Genomic DNA, 21156 nt, shown 5'->3' on the forward strand with positions numbered 1-21156 from the left:
TGAAACTTGCTTCTATGCATAAATTTCTAATGATATTCAACTCCATAATAGGAGGGAACTCAACAAAACTCAATACATGGATTAGTATGAACGTGTGCTATGAAACAAAATATAAATACCTGAAAGCCGTCACAGAACCAGAAATACCATAAAAAAGAAAATGGATCTAAAAATTTTCATTCAGCAAAACCAGACAAGAGGAGGGAAAGAGAAAAAAAGAACTTTTGCAAATTTTTATCATGAAAGGTTTTGAAAAAATTCCCAGCTTCTCTTTTATTTGACTTGGAGCATATTACAAGGCAGTTTATGTCCATGATTGCAAAACAAAATGTCAAATTATTTGTCCAATGAATTATTTTATTATGTCTTCTGTTTTGTTGTTTATTCTTTTGTAATCTCATCTCCACTGCCATCACCACATTCATCAGAATCCTCATCTCCAGACACATCTTGGTTCTGTTCTTCCAAGCGTTCCAAATGTTTGGCCAACTCAAGTTCATCAGTATCGGACACAACTTTAGGCTGCAATTAATAAAGAAGTTCTTAAGGGTTGAGACAGATACAAGCTAATGTATCAACAGGCATGTTCAAATCCTGGCACTTCCTAACAAGGGCCCATGATATCGTTAAAAAGACTAAGTCAGAAAATGCTCATAATTCAGTTAATTATTGAGAATATTCTGAAATTATTTATATAGGCACAGACATAGCTGGTTAAGCAATCTGCTTCCCAACAATGTGGTTTCCAAGTCAGTCTTACTATGCAGCACCTTGGGCAAGTATCTTCTACCATAATCCCAGGTCGACCAGAGCCTTATGGAAACAGAACGCTTTTATTACATACATACATATATCGCATCATCATCGTCGTTGTTTAACGTCTGCTTTCCATGCTGGCATGGGTTGGCAAGCCAGAAGGCTGCACCAGGCTCCAATCCGATCTGGCAATGTTTCTAAAGCTGGATGCCCTTCCTAATGCCAGCCACTCTGAGAGTGTAGTGGGTGCTTTTTACATGTCACCGGCACGGGAGCCAGTCAGGTGGCACTGGCAACGATCATACTCGAATCGTACTTTTTACATGCCACTGGCATGGGACCAGTCAGGTGGCACTGGCATCGACCATGCTCCTCCCTAAATATTTCTGTATGTATATAATAGAGTTTACTGTTCCATTAGAGGTAAGGTCAGCAAAAAAACACTCCATCCAATGAGAGATAAATATCATTTAATATACACAATATTTAAATATGAGCTACTAATAGTTTCATGCAATGAAAACACAATAATTCTACAGACTTATATAACATGCCTTATGTCTCCAAGCAATCCTTCAGGGTCAGAACCATTTGCATTTGAGTCTGAAGGAGTGTTTCAAGTCACAAGGAATGTCATATAAAGTTTTTGCCAAATCACTGCAATTCCATGGCATGAAACTATTGGTTCTTATTTAAATATTGTCTTATTTTTTACTTGTCAGTTATTTGACTGTGGCCAAGCTGGGATACCCTCTTGAAGGGTATTAAGCTGAACAAATCAATCCTGACGTTTTTTTTTGTTTTTTTAAGCCTGGTATGTATTCTATCAGTCACTTTTGCCAGACCGCTAAGTTATGGTACAAACACAAAGACATGCATACATACAGATACATACACACACAGGCTTCTTTCAGTTTCTGTCTACCAAATCCACTCACAAGGTTTTTGATTGGCACAAAGCTATAGTAGAGTACACTTGCTCAAGTGTTCCATGCAGTGGGACTGAACTTGGAACCATGTGGTTGGGAAGCAAGCTTCTTACCACACAGCCACGCCTGCACCAGTATATTAAATGATATACATACATATACCTGTGTACACCTGCTATGCCAGCATGCATTAGCTGAGTAGCCATTACCAAGTTATATCTCACTGACAGCCACTGGTGCTCATACATGTCGTTTAACTTGGTTTCTGAAGTTGGATGCTTGTTCTGACACCAAAACCACTTTACAGTGTGCCAGGTGTTTTTTTATGCGGCACCAACAGTAGAGAGAGGGGTAAATCGTCAACAAGATATGAACTTCACAAGTCTACACTTTCTCTTCCCAGGAGAGAAAGTGATTACAGCAGAAATGCCAGAATGGCTGGGTGGAAGGAGCAAGAGTATAAATGGAGAGAGAACTCATTAATTTTAATGGATCTGTTTTATATGAAGAACAACTTTAAGCCTTTGAGCCCACAAGTATGCTTTAGCAGGCAGGGTTTTGTTAGACACAAAAGAGAATGGTCAGAGGATTGTGTTTACAGTTGAAAATAAGGAGGTATAAACACAAAACCATGTTGCTGCCCGTTGTTTGTGTCTCCCAGGTGTATAAGTCAAATGAAATCATTCCTGTTAAAATATATTCTCAGATTCAAAGGGTTAAATTTCCCATTATCATTCTGTTGTGTCCCCCTGGTGGTGGTTAGTTATTGTAAGGGAGATAATCATTTCTAGATTAATCATGGCAAGAAAAACGATTGGACTTTTACATCAAAGAGCAATGAAGAGACATTGAATATACGTATTTAGTTTTCTTTTTTGTTTGTTTTCCAGTTACGTTGCTTACTCATTACAAAGATCTTTAAAATTTCTAGTCCTTAGATATATTAACTAATCTACATTAGACATTTTACGAAATTAAACATTTCTTACAGATGGAAAACAATGAGAATATCATGTCTGTTGTTTTTTACCACCTCATAAAAACAGAACCAGACAGCAGGTGCACAAGCCCAGAGCCAACGCCTTGCCTTCAGTCCCAGCAGAGCATGAAAGTGGCACCAAATATTAACCGATAAGCAAAGTGAGCCATGTAGTCTGATGTAGAATGTTTTGGAGAACAGCATCCAACAGTTGTAACTTCTGATCGAGAAACACAATACCTTCACCTCACCAATTCTATGCAAATCTAAATCAATATAAACTTCAAACTTACAGCCATTTGCATGTTAAACATCCCTCCCATGCTTTCGATGGCCTGTTGCACAACATTGGTAGCATTTGTGAGAGCACGCAGGCCATCAGCCTTCTCTAGAGTCTGGGTGGTCATTACATAGAGGGGAGGAGCAATTAAGTTGATCTAAAAAGAAAGAAAGTCAGAAAAACAAATTAATTTCTTATACCAAAATAATTTTGAAATAAAAAGCAAAAATTGAAAAATCAAATCAAATTTAAGAAGTTCATTGAATTTTTATATCATCACCACCATCCATCATTTTGAATCTGGATTTTGTCCCCGTTAACAGAGGTGGCCGGATCTACCTCAGTGCCATAGCAACCACCTTCACACCATCTCGCCCAGTTTTGAGCGTCCTCCCTTCTCAAGCTAACCCTCCCAATCTCCTCCTCCAGCTGTCCTCTCCACACTTTCCTCGCTCTATTTCACTTTCGCTGTCCATTTACCTCAAACTCTAACACCCTCTTCAGAACATGCTCCTCATCCCGCCTCAACACATGCCCATACCACCACAATCCATTCACCCTTGCCAGCCGCTCCACTGATTCCTCCAGCCCCAGCATCTCCATCAAGTCCTCACTCCTCCTCTCATCAAACAGCCTCATTTCCCCAGGAACAGACATGTCTTCACTGAAGATTGGAAACGAAAGATATTGCTTGCATTTTGGAGCCTTTTTATAATTATTATGCAACATCAAAGCAAGGAACATGCATATACAGGTATGCACACACACACACACACACACACACACAAAGAACCTCTTTCAGTTTCCATCTACCAAATCCTTTCACAAGGTTTTAACTGTTTGGTCGCAAGAATTAGAACTTGAAACCTTTCCTCAACTCAATTCCACCAGGGAGAAGCTGGGGGAAAGAAAATAGCTTACTTTGATTGGCATTTCTTCTGTTGATAGTTCCAGGCCTTTATTAAGGGCTGCTTTTACAGCATCAACTCCTTCGTATTTGTAGCAGGCAACTTCAATATCTAAATAAAATATTGGAAGAGAAATAAATCAGGAAATTGGACCACATCCAAAATTTAGAGAAACAACAGCATTAAGATGTGTCAAGGACATGTTGAGCCTTGTCAGTTTATTTAATGCTAGGAGTTGATATAACTAGTAGTAGTAAAAACAAAACAGAAACAAAGTACAGTTTTATATTTAAGAGATGAGGAATTATGTACATTATTTACATTTGATGGATATTTATCCTCATCTTGTTTGTTGTTAACACAACATTTCGGTGGATATACCCTCCAGCCTTCATCAGGTGTCTTGGGGAAATTTCACTCCATAACTGCCCACGGGCATATGGTGTAGTGGTTAAGAGCGCAGGCTACTAACCCCAAGATTCCGAGTTCAATTCCAGGCAGTGATCTGAACAACAACAATATCAAAAACTACCTTAGGAATGAGAACCCAGGTTCGAAATTTCCCCAAGACACCTGATGAAAGCTGGAGGGTATATCAGCTGAAACATTGTGTTAACAACAAACAAGATGAGGACAAATATCTGTCAAATGTAAATAATGTAAAAAACAAAGTAAAACACTACCAGCTCGTATTTTCACAGCTTGGGGTGTCAACCGGCGCTGGATATTTTCAATAAGGACTCTTTTGGTTTCGTCTTCAATGTCACATTCATCCAAAATACTAGGGGTTCTGTAACAACAAAAGTTTCAAATACACTCTTTTTACTTGTTTTTCGAAACAGAAAAAGCTAAGACATTTTGTAAGAACTATGGAGTGGGGCGGGGGGGGGGGGGTAAAGGACCCCTGAAAATAATAGAATAACAGAAGAATTCAGATCTGACCAACATTTCTAAAGGAATGGAACCATCAATTACCATTTCCTCCAAGTTTCCTCAAATTTGTTTTTAAAACAAAATAGGCAAAATGGAGCAATAATACCGCGGTCCGAAAACTATTATCAGAGAAAAAGATGGTATGGCAGTAGCTTTGATCATCCATTACTCTTTCAGACAAACACCACCAACATGTATCAAAGAAGAAGCCTCTACATGAATGCTTCAACTGCTAGAAATAGTAACCAAGTGATTTCTCCTCATTCTGGTTTTCAATTTTCATTCTGTTTATTTATTTATTTATTGATAGGTTTTGTAAAATTTTGTCTAGCAAATCGTTTGGCTCCTATGCTAGTTACACTCTGTAAAGTGGTTGGTATTAAGAAGGGTATCCAGCCATAGAAACCATGCCACAGCAGACACTGGAGCAGGATGCAACTCTCAGACCACAAACTATGCCAGCATGGAAGACAGAAGATATTAGATGAGGATGATTGTGTCAACAGAGAAAAGAAATGAAAAAGTATATTCGAAGAATGTTAGTGATTCTAGAAATCACGATTGAGAAGAAAACAGTGGAAGAATATGCACGTGAGAGAGAGACAGAGAGAGAGTGTATGTAAGAGAAAGGGAGTGTGTATGTGAGAGAGAAAGAGTGTGTGTGTAAGAGAGGGAGAGAGTCTGTGTGTAAGAGAAAGGGAGTATGTGAGAGAGAGAGAGAGAGAGTGTGTATGTGTGAGGAACCTGGCACTCGGTTGGTAACAATGAAGAGAGAAGCAGATGATTTGATCAACAGAACAACCTGAATGTGAAACTAATGTGCAAGTGGCTGAGCACTCCACAGACATGTGTACCCTTAACATATTTCTCAGAGACATTCAGCATGACACAGAATGTGACAAAGCTGGTCCCTTTCAAATCTAGGCACAACTCATTTTTGCCAGCTGAGTGGACTGGAGCAGTGTGAAATAAAGTGACTCGCTCAAGGACACAACGCAGCACCGGAAATTGAACTCGTGAACGGTGGACCAAATACCCCAACCACTAAACCATGCACCTCCACTAAGGAAACCAGTGTATATAGAATGCATAGTCTTTGGTGGCAGTAGAGGATGACATCATTGAATGGCTGGAGGAAACCTAACATAGACTGGAAATGAAAAATGACCGAGCAGATTAACCCTTTTGATACCAATCTGCCGGACACTGGTTTGGTTCTATGATATAAACTTAATATTTTAAGTCTTTTGTTATTAGGAATCTGTTAAAATACACTGAATTTGTTTCAATTAATTTTTAAAATAATGAAGAACTTAGTAAAATAACTTGGTCATTATTAAGCTGGTGTCTGGAACAAAAATCAATATGAAATTTTAATGGGAAGTTTTAATTTAATCCATTAGCATTTAAGCCAGCCATATTCAGCTTAAATATTCCATCTGTTTTATGTTCAAACCAGCCAGATCCAGCCTCTCACACCTACCTTACAATGTCATTCTAAAAATAAACAATCTCATCATAGAAATCTCCAAGATATAAGATAGTGCAAATTCAAAACAATGTGAATAAAGAAGCATTGTATTTGACATAAGAATCTGAATGCCAAAGGGTTAAATCACTTTAAAACAAGAAGCTTGTATCATAGGGCCAGAGGCAGACTTAGGCAGGTTGATGTCAGAACAGTTGACTGATGTTAAGATGTGTGAGAGGGTTTATCAAACAAGATCCCATGATCTTTTTATAAGAAATGTTGACAAAAATGTAAAATAACTTAAAACATAACTTACGTGACAGCATGCTTAAAAACATCGTATGAGGCTCCGGGCTTGTTTAGTTTTTCATCAAAGTACCAAGCAGTCTTTTGGTAGAGGTCAACTAACTGTTCATCATTTGTGTAGCCTAAAATTTCTCCAACATGTCTCAAAATACTGTTAACCTACAATCAGAGCAACAATAGGCTTAAACAAAGATTGATATCAACTGCTCTAATAAGCTGTTGTTATTCAAAACAGATCAGAATTAAAAGATGACCCAGAATACTTTGAAGAAACTTTGTCCTATCTCATTGCATATCACTTCCTTCTCCTCTGATGGAGGAACGGGCATATGGCGTAGCGGTTAAGAGCGTGGGCTACTAACTCCAAGATTCTGAGTTCGATTCCAGGCTGTGACCTGAATAATAATATCAAAAAATACCTTAGGAATGAGAACCCAGGTTCGAAATTTCCCCAAGACACCTGATGCTCTGCTGAATGTGCAATGTTAATGGGAATGTAAGACAGAGTGCAAGTGTCCTAAGAAAAACATTGGGCATAAGAGGCATCAGATGTAGTGTGCAAGAGAGATGACTGTGCTAGTATGTGATGCATATGGACGAGAACAGCTGCGTAAAGAAGTACTGAACTCTAACTGTGGAGAGAACCTGTAGAAGAGACAAACCGAGGAAGACTTGGGACGAAATGGTGAAATATAATCTTTGGTTGTTGAGTATCATGGAGATGATGACAAGTGACCAACACTTTTGGCAATTTGCTGTGCTTGAGAAGATACGTCAAACTCAGTAAAATTGTAATCATGGCCAGTGCTGGTGACACATGGAAAGCAGTCATGCCAAAGTCATGTAAAAAGCACCCAGTATACACTGTAGAGTGTTTGGCATTAGGAAGGGCACCAGCCGTAGAAACCAGGCCAAGACAGACTGGGGCCTGGTACAGCTCTCTGGCTTACCAGCTCCAGTCGAACCACCCATGCTAGAATGGAAAACGGATGCTAAATGATGATGATGGAAAAAAATGAGTCTGTGATGCTTACAGTCTTAGCTTTAGCATATTTCTCTTCACATTTTTCTACTTCTTCAGGGGAAACTCTTCTTTTGGACAAATCAATGTAACCTGAAATTAAAGTAAAAACATTTAGTAGCAAAAGTCAATGTTTTCAAATTACTTAAAATGTTGCTATTCCTGCCTGTAGAACAAAAAAACACACAGCAGGGGTAAATTTAGCAAAACATTCCTCCAATATTTTCAGGATTGATAGAGTAAATACTACTTAGGAGTGTTAGCAAATAACTTAAGTTATCTGCTAGCACTCCTAAGTTAACTTTCCAAATGGATTGGTATCTATTTTCATGGTAAATTGAGTGGAGAGGGGGGGCAATACTATGCAACATGTGGTGCATGACAAGACAATAAATTCATACACATGATAGGATTCTTTCAGTTTCTGTCTACCAAATCCATCCATAAGGATTTGATCACTTCAGAACTATAGAAGACACTTGACCCAAGGTGCCACTCAGTGGACCTGAACCTGAGACTATATAATTAGGAAGCAAATTTTTTAACCACACAACCACATCCACAAAAGTGATTGATATTTCAATTAAAACCTTCCATCATAATTTCATGGAAGAAATTTTTAAGAATGTTCCAAACAGCAGCAAGACAAAAGTAATTTTACGAAATCCATCCAAATTCTTGACTACTTTTGAAATGAAATGAGTTGAAACACTCAGGCAGTGGAATCATTGGAAACATGCTTAGAAAATAAGATAACTGACCTAAGTAAATATGGATGAAAGCCACAAATGCTCAGTGTTAAGAGAATAAAGACAACACCAACTGAGCAGTCACATGAAGCAGTTGGTAATTTATAAATGAACCAATACCAAGGCAACGAGATTAAACTCAAATAACAACCTTTGAGATGGATGTACAAGGCGCAGAAAAGTTCATGAACTATGGAATCAATAAGACATTGTCGTCATCATCATCATCATCATCATCACACTAAGTAAGTCTTCTACTGTGAACACATCCAAGACAACACAGTTTGAATGAGCCTTTTGTCTACAAAGCTTTCACAATACATGTCAGGCTATGTTAAGAATCCAGGATGTGCTTTTACAGTTGGCAAAAAGCATAGGACATTACCTGTGTCGACAGCATGCTATTTACGGTCAGTGAACACATGTGAAAGGAGAGAAACACACACACGACAGGTTACTTCAATTTCTGTCATGGTCATAGAATAGAATGTCAACCAACAATGTTCACACAGTAGGATTGAAACCCTAACCACATGGTTCCAAAGCAAACTTCCTAACCTCAGAACCACATCTGACTTCTACTGGGTACTTCCTTTTGTTTTCATTTGTATCTTCCTTTTCACTTCAGTTTCAATTCTTTGTATTTCATTAAAAAAAGGGGTTGCTTTTAACTTTGCTATTGATAATGTAATTACTGGTAATTTGAGAAAATAAACCCTTTCGAAACCAATCAATCTGAAATCACCCTTGGATCTATGATTACAACCTCCTTGTTTTAGAATGATCTAAGTTAAACCCTCCCATCAAAATTCCATGTTAATTTCAATTCCAATCACCAGCTTAATAATAAGTCCTTTTAATAAATTCTTCATTATTTTTGAAACAGAGGAAGTGTATTTCAATGGAAATATGGTTATGAAATGGTTAAATAATTTAGCTCGTTGCTTTAAACTGGGAGGAGTTTTATTACTGTGAAAGAAAATAGTCTATTTTCAAAGTTTGCCTGGTAAATACAGTTAATATGAAAGACATTCCAACACAACAAACGATACACAATAATAGATTTTTGTGTTGACAGTACAATTAGTTTATTTGTTTTTTACTTCCTTGTTCCACTAAGATTACAGGTTTTTATTTGTTACTATACCAACCACTGACTTTTATGTCTGTATTTTGTACAACATGAATGACCTGTGTTTGATAAACTTATGCCTACCTCTACATTACTTTCAATATAATCTTCATAAACACAACAAACCTACCTTAAGTCCTGTCTAACAACTAGCTACAATTTCTGACTTCTTGTTAAAAACAAAAACATCTCTACAGCTGGAAGAGCATTTAAATAGACTGGAACAAGCAGTGCTTAAGCCTTTGGCATTTAAACCAGCCATATCTGACCTAAATATTTTGTACAAACTGGATACATCTGAACTATCACACCGACTCTACAATGTCATTCTAAAAATAACAATCCCTTCATCAAAATTTCAAAGCAACAAGATAATGCAGGATTAATTCAAAACAATGTGAATAAATAAGCATTGCATTTGACAGAGTAATCTGAATGCTAAAGGATTAATGTTTCTTGCTTAATATAGACAAAGGTCAATAGATCATAATCTTAATTTCAAAGCCTGGTAACGATGCCACATAAAAAGCACTGGTGATGGTGCCACAAAAAAACCTCTGGTGACAGTGCCATGTAAAAAAATATTGGTGTTTGTGTCATGTTTAAAAGCATTGGTGCTAGTGTCACATAAAAAACACTGGGGCTAATGCCACATAAAAAAAATCACCCAGTACACTCTGTAAAGTAGTTTGCATCAGGAAGAGCATCCAGCTGTAGAAACTGTGCCAAAATAGACAATGGAACCTGGTGTGGCCCCCCCAGCTTTGCCAGTTCCTGTCAAACCATCCAACCCATGCCAGCATGGAAAACAGATGTTAAATGATGATGATGATGAATGATGTGTGTGTGTGTGTGTGTGTGTGTGTGTTTGTTTATGTGAGAGATTTCATATTTCTCCTTGGCATTTGTTTGTTGATAGTAAACAAACACACAGCTGTTTCACTATCAAACACAAGTGCTGTTGTATGCCTGCAGTCAACTAGGAAAGCAGATCTGGGCTTTGTGACATGTCTGAACAAGTTGTGCATCCAGCCATAGAAAATCTGCCTTGACAAATTCCGTCTGATCCATGCAAGCATAGAAAAGAGGACTTTAAAATGCTGATGTATATGTGAGTGAGTGAGTGAGTGTATGTCTTACTGTCTCGACATTGTGTGATAGTTATAATGTGCTATCATCATGCAAGCAGAGCTATTTGTTTCCAACATTCGGTGAAAATGTATCTGAGTATGGGAAAATATTACCTCGCTTGAAAACAGGTCAGGGTTGATGACAGGAAAGGCATCCAGCTGTAGAAAAATCTACCTCAACGAATTCCATCCAACCAATGTAAACAGGGAAAAGTGGATATAAAAACGAGGCGGAAGGTGTATATTACTTACCTTTGTTTTTGTCAACTCGAATAACAACAACACATTCACTTCGGCCAACACGGATAAGTTTATTAATTGATCGGATACGTCGTCGGGATAATTCACTGAGCAGGATCATTCCTTCAATGTCATTATATTCTAATAGATGTACATAGGCCCCCATTTCAGCAATGGAACGCACGTTCACCATTACCACATCATCCACTTCAGGATATTTTTGCTTATAATACCGGCACAGCAATCCCATTTTGCTAATTAACTAGAAACAAGAAGTAAAAGGAAAAAAAAAAAAGAAAAAAAAGGATTATTAACAATGGTGAATCGGAGAATATAGAAAAGAAAGAAAACTATGCATCTCAAGAATATGGTGATTGAAAATGAAAAAAATCTTCATGTGGTGCATGTGTGTGTGCTAGGAATTGTCTTTATATATAAAGACATCTTTCATACTACAACGGCTGAATAGCAATAGAGTGTAGTTTATGTGTATTTTACAGAGAATTGTAGTTGCAGAAACACATTTCTTGTTACCTAAACTCAAAACATAAAAGGATAATAAAGAATATCATAATGATATCAGTTCAACACTTTTAATAATAATAATCCTTTCTACTATAGGCACAAAGCCTGGAATTTTGGTGGAGGGGACTAATCGATTACATCGACACCAGTGTGTAACTGGTACTTATTTTCATCAACCTCTGAAGGGATGAATGGCAAAGTCGACCTTGGTGGAATTTGAACTCAGGACATAAAGCTGGATGAAATGTCACTAAGTATTTTGTCCAGCACAGTAATAATTCTGCCAGCTCAATGTCTTATCGAAAAATACCTTAGGAATGAGAACCCAGGTTCAAAATTTCCCCAAGCCACCTGATGAAGGCTGGAGGGTATATCAGCCGAACCATTGTGTTAAAAACAAACAAAATGAGGACAAATATCCGTCAAATGTAAATAATAAAACTGAACAGATGTTGTATAAGTCTAAGGCTGACCTATTCACAAACAAAGAAATTTGGCAAGTGGAAACTGTGCGAAAGCCTCTCATTTGTGCATTTGTATCATTTTTATGATCACTTTTCCTTGCTGGCATGGGTTAGACAGGAATGGGTTGGGGGTGATGTTTAAATGTTTTACAGCTTAGATATCCTCCATGATACTAACTCTTTTTAGTTCCTTGTATATCTATTTTAAAGACCAAAATATAGTGATATATATATATATATATATATATATATATAAAACAAATGTTTATATATACATTTAATGTGTACACACACACAAGCGCGCACATATATATTAGACATACTGGCTGAAGATTATAAACATCAGTGGGAAAACCAGTATGTTGAGCAAAAAATACCTTGTGGTATTTAATCTGTCCAAGTGGCAATAACATTCCCTAGTCACTCTTACTATAAAAAACACAGTGACGCGGGAATTGGTCCATTGGGAATCTACCAAATGATGTTGCAGTTCATAAGATGCATGGTGTATGGAAGCTCCTGCTCTTTGACAAAGACACTTTCCATGCTGTATGCCACTGAGAACTAGCAGTTAAATATCAATAGTACTTTGTGTTACCATGGAAAAATGGATTTAAAGTAGAAAATTATACATTTACAAGGTTTTTGTGGAAATCTGGAGAGGAAGCGAAAAAAGCATGAGATGTTTAGAATTGCCATTTGTGTGTCTGGTACTGGTGCCACATAAAAAAAAAACAATACATTCTGTAAAGTGGTTGGCATTAGGAGGGGCATCCAGCTGTAGAAACTCGACCAAAACAATGGAACTTGGAGCAGCTTCCAGCCTTGCTAGGTCCTGTCAAACTGTCCAACCCATGCCAGCATGGAAAACAGATCTTGATGATGATGTAAAGACAGACGAAATACTAGGCATTTCGCCTGGCATGCTAACATTTCTGCCAGCTCGCTGCCTTGACATGCTAACACTTCTTTTCTACTCTAGGAACAAGGTCTGAAATTTTGGGGGAGGGGCAGGCAAGTTGATTAGACTGATCCCAGTACACAACTGGTATTTAATTTATCGACCCCCGAAAGGATTAAAGGCAAAGTCGACCTCAGTGGAATATGAACTCAGAATGTAGAGACAGACGAAATACCACTAAGCATTTCACCTGGCATGCTAACATTACAGTCAGCTCGCTGCCTTGTTTTCACTAAAATATTGATTTCTTTATGCAGACACAACATTATTGTAAATTCAAAGAGAAGAAAGAATATAATATGGAGAATGTTTAAGCTATCCTCAGTGTTATCCCAAAGAAACAACCCAACAGTAAACACAACGGTTGGTAATCTTCCCTCAAATAACATGCTACCAGCTTCACCTCTGCTATCATACATCACTTGTCTTGCCACAGAAATTTACATTCCAGTAAGGAACAAAGAAAAGGTAATTTGAACGATGCTTTTCGTACCAACACACCTGAGGCCACTGCTATGTCTAAATTACAAAACCTCTCGTTTTAATTCCTTTCACTGCCCTATTTCTGTTGGAATATACTGTCTTTGTTTCAATTAATTTTGAAAATAATGAAGAGGTTAGTAACATAATTTTGTCATTATTAAGCTGGTGTTTGGAAAGTAAATTAGCATGAAATTTTAGTGAGAGGTTTTTAATTTAAAACACTTTAAAACAAAGAATTGCTATCATAGAACAAGGGTCAGGATCAAAAAAAGATTAAAGAATTCATAATTTAACTTCATTATTTTCAAGGCAGCAAGCTAGCAGAATCATTACCACACCGGCTGAAATGCTGAGCAGCATTTCGTCAGACTACATATTCTGAGTTCAAATTCTTATTTCTTTATTGCCCACAAGGGGCTAAACATAGAGGCGACAAACAAGGACAGACAAAGGGATTAAGTCAATTATATTGACCCCAGTGCGCAACTGGTACTTATTTAATCGACCCCAAAAGGATGAAAGGCAAAGTCGACCTAGGCGGAATTTGAACTCAGAACATAACGGCAGACAAAATACCGCTAAACATTTCGCCCAGCATGCTAACGCTTCTGCCAGCTCACCACCTTTGTTCAAATTCGCCTCTGAGTTCAAATTCTGCCAAGGTCAATTTTGCCTTTCATCCTTTCAGGGGTCAATAAGATAAGTACCAGTTAAGCACTGGGGTGGATATAACCTACTTAGCCCCTCCCCTGAACTTGCTGGCCTTGTGCCAAAATTTAATACCAATATTACATCATTATTTTATATAGGAACTTTCTGTGAAGTTCTGGTCCAAAACAACCAGAACAAAAAAGCTACTTTAATAAATTCTTTATTACTTTCAAAATAAATTGTTACTCATGTATTTATTTTACAAGAAAAAGGGTCAAGAGTTAATATAAAATGGGGAAAAAAGTAAAGAATACAACTGAGAGCAAATTGGCAGAAAAATCTCTAATTGTGAAAGAAGTACAATTTAATCAATCATCATCATCTTAATGACTATTTTTCCATGCTTGCTTGAGTCAAACGAGAATAAGTCAGGATTGTTTTTCTATGGCCATATGTCTTTCCTAATGCCAACCTCCTGCTTGTTTCCAAACGAAACAGACTAGAAACAAGCCTGGACTGCAAGCAAACAATGTCTGCTTGTGAGGCCATTGTTTAAAACCAGCAAACACACGCGAAGAGGAGGAAAATACTAACTCACACATGGTCACTCATATGCATGTGCACACACACACAAGCATGCATATGTGTGTGTAGGTTTCTTTCAGTTTTTAATGGATCCACTCAAGGCTTTCATCAACACAGGGTTAAAGAAGACATGCTCAAAGTGCCACAGGGTGATATTCAACCTGAAACTACATGGGAAGTGAACTTCTTAATCACAGCCATGTTTGTGTCTATAGTAGACATTTGCCTAAGGTGGAATGCAGTAGGATTGAACCTGAGGCCACAAGAGTGGTAAGCAAACTTCTTAACCGCACAGCCATGCCTGTGCTTTTCAATCTATGACAAGAGCATTTAGCACACTAATTATTCATTTTTATTATACACATATTAGCAGCAAATAAACAGCATGAACTTGAGGATGTGTGTGGGGGGAGGGGGAGAGAGAGAGAGAGAGGGAGAGAAGATAGAGCGTTTAGAAGTGTCAAGAGGACAGCTTGAAATGAAGAACAAGCGACAAAGTTGCCAGTTTATGTGGACGTTTGTCAAGAGCAACATAAGTAGAGACTTATGTAAATTACCAAAAATAGATAGTAAACAACATGATGGTCAAAAACATCTCTGTCTCAGAAGCTATAAGATTTTGAAGCGATTGTATTTAATTAATAGTTCACATAACCAGAACAAAGCACCTACCACACACACACACAATACTGATAGCTTAATATATTGTCAACAACACTATAATCACTAGTTGACCATTTATCTTCATACTCCCTCTGTCCGCCACCACCGCTGCAGTTTCTCCTCCATTTTCTAAATTTGCTGACTCTCTACCTCTCCCAGCGAAACACAACACCTTTAATCAAAAACCTGATCTGTTAACCCTTCTGCATTTAAACCAGCACATCCGACCCAAATATTCTACTATGCATTTCATGTTCAAACTGGCCAGATCCGGCCTCTCACACCTATCCTACAATGCCATTTAAAAATAACCTCAAGCTATGAGATAATGCAGGATTAATTCAAAACAATTTGAATAAATAAGCATTACATTTGACCGAGTAATCTACGTGTAAAAGGGTTAAAGATGACCTGGAGCTAAACAACACCCCCCCTGTACCCTTGCTGCCTCCTCCTTTTGTCCCTCTCCCCTGTATTTCATCATTTACACTAAACCCTAAAACACTGTCCAACCCAGCTCACTGTGTTTTTCTGAAACTCCTTTATTGTCCATTATCTCCAATTATTGGTTTGAAATTTTGGTACAAGGCCAGCAATTTCAAGAGGAGAGAAGTTGATTACATCGACCCCAGCACTCAACTGGTACTTATTTTATCAAGCCTGAAAGGACGAACGGCAAAGTCAACCTCGCCAGAATTTGAACTCAGAATGCAGAGATGGATGAAATGCCGTGAAGTATTATGCCCAGTATGCTGACGATTCGGTCAGCTTGCCACCTCATTTTCTCCAGTTATTCATCAGCAGTAATTTAAACTGAATATATAATTGCACTCATTAACCCCATCAAGTTGTTTCTGTATTTCTACCAAAGAGAGCAATGTTCTCTTCTCCTCCTCCTCCACCTCTGCATCAAACAGACCAATTAAAAAATGAAAATGCATGTGATGACCTTCTCAACTACATTTAATAGACAGACACTTCTATACGAGGTCTGATTAAAAAGTACCGGGAGTGGTGCTTTAAAAATAAAACTGCAACACATGTCAATTTGGCATTTAACCTCCTTTGAAGAAGTCCCCTTCTGAAGCCACACACTTTATCCAGCATTGTTTCCACTGAGGAAAGCATTCCTGGGACTCCTTTTTGAGAAAAGCAAGCAACAGCCTCATTGGATTCTCTTGGATTTCCTCAAAGTCTTGAAATGTTGTTCCTTTCAAGTGGGATTTGAATTTTGCCTTGGTTTCAGAGTCATAGTCATGGACCCATGAGTCATCGCCTGTTCTGAATGTTTTCAAAAAGTTTTCATCTTCCTCGACACCATCAAGGAGATCCTGTATGGTTGAAACCCAATTTCTTTTTGAGACGACCACACTCTACACAAGGTTCCTAGTTTGAGGACCAAATGCCAGGACTAGTACTACCAGCAATGCTGTTCATATAGCTTTGTGTTATTTAACACTGTACATTGATAAGCGATATTATCCCTGGATGAATAACACAGTTAATTAGGCTTTCCAAGATAAATCTGCATTAAGTATAATACACAGATGGCTATTTTAAACTAATACTACATCTACAGTTCTATATTTAAGAGATGAGGAATTATTTACATTTGATGGATATTTGTCATCTTTGTTGTTAACATGTTTTGGCTGATATACTCTCCAGCCTTCATCAAGTGTCTTGGGAAATTTCGAACCTGGGTTCTCATTCCTAAGGTATTTTTCGATGTCATTATTATTATTCAGGTCACTGCCTGGAATCGAACTTGGAATCTTGGGGTTAGCAGCCCGCACTCTTAACCAATAAGCCATATGCCTGTGGGCAATTATGGAGTGAATTTTAGGACTTATAAATCTAATATTTTCCTATCCTTCCTTAATACCTGTTCCCATATGCTATTCATATCTGCACTTGATCTGCTTAGGAGGTTGTGTCCTAGCATATGTGCTGCTTCTTTTAGTTTTCGTATTTTCCAGTGGTGTTCTCTGTCTATTATTTTAACTTCCTCCCACAGGCGGAGGTGGCCTCCATTTTTCCATCTCCTCGTGTCACAGCTTTGTGATGTTCCTCTACCCTTATTTTGAGGGGGTGGCATGTTTCGCCTTTGTATAACCTACCACAGCTGCATGGGATGGAGTACAGGCGTTTTTTGGTCATATTCTCTTCTATTGATGGTTTTACTCGAAGGAGATATTTGCGAAGTGTTGTATTACTCTTGAAAACTGTCCTGATGTAATATGGGCCGCATATCTTTTGTATCTTTTCAGAGAGAAATAATACTACTTCTGTTGCACATAAATTTTTATTCAGTAGACCAGCTAACTGCAACATCAGTGATTTTTCAATCACTGTTTTCTTATATCAGTGATAACAGATCCTGTTTTAGTATGCAGTTTCTAATGGGTGCATGCTGCTGACAAGGCCCAAAGAGGCAGAAATGCACATGCAGCCATACCCCTGTCAAATGATCTTCTTCTGCTACTTCAATATATTTCAATGTTGTGTAATACTGTACATCTATAAGCAATACCTCAGTTAATATGGCTTTCCAAGATGTATCTGCATGAAGCAAGATGCATATGATGGGCTTCTTTCAGTTTCTGCCAACCAAATGCACTCACAAGGTTTTGGTCAGCCTGGAGCTATTGTAGAAGACACTTGCTCAAGGTGCAGTGCAGTGGGATTGAACCCATAAGTGGTTTTTTAACATTCACATCTAAACCATGATGTTATTTACACAATCACACTCCCTCTGAAAGGTCCTGCAGATTTAAGCACTTTTTAATGCTTAAAAACCAGATGGTAATTGTTCCAATTGAGTGCACAACAACATAGAAAGGATCAAGAGTGGTTCTTAATAGTTTTTGCCTGGTTGAATGTGATTTAATTAATGTGGCCAGCAGAGGAAAATCTGTCACTGACAAAGATTACAAAATGTTTGATAATGAAGTAGGTCAGTACACTAGCATATGTTTATATATTTATACAACCAGGGATTGTGCAGGTGACAAATTATACAAGTACATCAAAATATTTTTGTTTGGTGCTTAGTACTTCAAAGGATTGGTTCAATTACAAGGAGTGGGGGCAGGGCACAAGAGACTCCTTCCCTCCTTCAACAATCATCATCATCACTGTTTTAGCATCCACTTTTCCATACCTCCATGGTTCAGACAGAATTTGTTGAACTAGATTTTCTACAGCTGGATACCCTTCCTGTTTCCAAGTAAGGTAATGTCCCCGTTTGACCAGACATGCTTTCAACAGAGGATCAGAAATGAAGGACACTAACTTGCATGGTGGTGACTCAATTTGCAACAACAACAACCCAATGTCAAGGCAAAGAGACATTAACACACTCGCATACACAACCAGTTTCTTTCGGTTCACATCTACCAAATTCACTCACGAGGTTTCGGCTGGCCTAGGACTATAATAGAAGGCACTAGCCTAAAGTCCCACACAGTGGAAATAAACCTGATATCATGGAACTGGGAAGCAAACTTCTTACTACACAACTATACCTGCACCCATACACATACATACAATTCAGATTTACAGGAAACAAAAGACAGGTGAAGGAACAAGCAGGTGTATTAGGTTAACAAGTGTTTTAGTGCAAGAAGGCCTTCATTGTTCGGGAAGGAAGTATTTTAGTGCACATATATATATCACATATATTTATATATATGTGATAGGTTTCTTTCAGTTTCTGCCTACCAAATCCACTCGCAAGGCTTTGCTCTGCTCAGCCTGAGGCTATAGCAGAAGACACTTGCCCAAGGTGCCACACAGTGGGACTGAACCTGGAACCATGTGGTTGGGAAGCAAGCTTCTTACCACACAGCCACTCATTATATATATACTAGATTGTGTACCCAGTAATTCCTGGGGGTAAAGACGGTCTATTGAAATGCCTTATTACTCTGATATAAAAAAGCAATTTTGTTAAAACTGCCACAAAAGGCGTATTTTTCGTCACGAAAAAGTACAAAAAACTGTCAGCTGGAAGAGGGAGAGATTGCTGGAAGTTGGCGAGAGAGGTTGTCAGAGAGATTGTCGGAGGTTGCATACATAGGTTGTCAGAGGTTGTTGAGAGAGGTTTTCGAAGGTTGGCGAGAGAGGTTGTCGTTCACAGAAAAACTATTGTTTTACCATTAGAAAAGCGCTGTTGAAGTGTTAAGTGAAATTTGGCAATCGAGGATCGAATCCATGCCATGCCTGCATGAAGCCACTACAAATACGTTATGGAAAAAAAAAATTATCTACTGTCATGGAGAAAGTGTAACTGGAAAAATACAGAATTATTGGAGTAATGGACATTCAAAAAAGTATGTATGGACGAAAAGACATTTGACAAAGTGACACTAGATGAAAAGACATAGCACCCTATTTTACTCAGATTGACCCCCATAGCCATTCGATGCTAAAAAAAATCCTATCATATCTTTATAATCAAATACTAGGAATTGTATAAAAAAAACTGATAAAATATTTTGTGAATTAACTCTTTAACTAGTTTCAGCTTCAAAGCTGTAGCTGGGGCACAACAGATTTATTGCAGATAAATTTTGATGACAAAATCTTATATGGATGCCTAAGGGTGTGATGTGGCCCCTGGTTGAAAACCACTGATCTAACTTTTGAAAGCATGGAAAGATGGGCTTTAAATGATGATGAAGATGATGACATATCTTTGTGTGTGTGTATTTTGTTTTGTAATGTAAACAAAATTTGATGTAAACAATTGTGTAGCCACCTTGGATTTATCAAATGTGGTTATAGTGAGCATGAGAGTGTTAAATACCAACATTAATCTCTAATACATAAGTCAGAGATAATCTTGTTGTGGACTGATTATCATAAATATGATAGAAAGGAAGACAGGTATTAACAAGTAACAAGTAATGGAGCTGAGCTGAGATGAGAGGCACATGGAACAACAACAACCACCAAAGAATATCTTTTTATCTTTCACTTGTTTCAGTCACTAGACTGTGGCCATGCTGGGGCACTATCTTGAATCTTTTTAGTAGAATGAATCAACCTTAGTACTTTTTCTTAAAGCCTGACATTTATTCTATCGGTCTTTTTTGCTGAACTGCTAAGTTACACAGACATAAACACCCCAACACTGGTTGTCAAGCAGTAATGGGAGCCAAACACAGACACACAATGGGCTTCTTTCAGTTTCCATCTACCAAATCCACTCACAAGACTTTGGTTGGCCTGATGCTATAGTAGAAGACACTTGCCCAAGGTGCCACACAGTGGGACTGAACACAGGACCATGTATTTAGGAAGCAAACTTCTTACCACACAGCCACACCTGCACCTATGCATTCAGGAATAAAAAAGAAAAAAGCAAACCAAATGTATTGAATGTTTCCATGGCAACATGTCTGGTGCAATTTTTCAGATGAGATTATTAAATGTCTAGGAGTAGCAGTAGTTGCTAATTATGTAAATTTCAAGTGTAGTAGTCGCTAATTAGATCAATTTTCAAAGTGTTAACTTTAAAAATGAACATTTTTTTTTTCCTATCAAAGCACAGATATGGCAGTGTACTTGAGACATTTGCTTTGCAACCACATGGTTTCAAGTTTAATCCCACTGTGTAGCACACAGGGCAAGTATTTTCTATTATAACCCCAGGCTAAGCAAAGCCTTGAGTGGATTTGGTAGATGAAAACAAAAAGGACCAGTGTGTGTGTACTCATTTTGATCAAGTCAGTCTTATTATTTTCAGGTTTTGCCTGTGGTCATCAGGCAAGTCATGACGAACACAGGTGAAATTCCAGAATAGCACTCACTTCCCCTTCAAAACTGTACAGAACAAGAGATCTTTTACTTGAAACACAGATAAAGGGTTAGCAACAGGAAAGGTTCTGGCCAGGAAACAAGGTCTCGATATTATTTATCTTAACATACGCAAACATGGAAAACACAGAAATTCTGTTTATGTGTGTGTGTGTGATTTAATGAAT

At 37.9% G+C, this 21156-nt stretch overlaps 1 protein-coding gene across 3 annotated transcripts in view; it reads right to left on the reverse strand.

Moving 5' to 3' along the window:
* Positions 1–200: 200 nt before the first annotated feature.
* LOC106880774 (eukaryotic translation initiation factor 2 subunit 1) overlaps positions 201–21156 on the reverse strand; it is a 40587-nt gene continuing 19631 nt past the window's right edge. For all 3 annotated transcript variants that reach the window (XM_014930892.3, XM_014930881.3, XM_014930873.3), the window contains exons 2-8: positions 10847–11096; positions 7597–7676; positions 6573–6721; positions 4536–4642; positions 3866–3963; positions 2958–3101; positions 201–522 (exon numbers count right to left, since the gene is read on the reverse strand). In XM_014930892.3, the coding sequence (XP_014786378.1) occupies positions 382–522; positions 2958–3101; positions 3866–3963; positions 4536–4642; positions 6573–6721; positions 7597–7676; positions 10847–11084 (957 nt within the window). In that variant the 5' untranslated portion in view covers positions 11085–11096 and the 3' untranslated portion in view covers positions 201–381. The remainder of the gene's footprint in view (positions 523–2957; positions 3102–3865; positions 3964–4535; positions 4643–6572; positions 6722–7596; positions 7677–10846; positions 11097–21156) is intronic.

This window comes from Octopus bimaculoides, chromosome 10 (genome assembly GCF_046866305.1).
Source record: "Octopus bimaculoides isolate indiv1 chromosome 10, ASM4686630v1, whole genome shotgun sequence".
Classification (NCBI taxonomy): domain Eukaryota; kingdom Metazoa; phylum Mollusca; class Cephalopoda; order Octopoda; family Octopodidae; genus Octopus; species Octopus bimaculoides.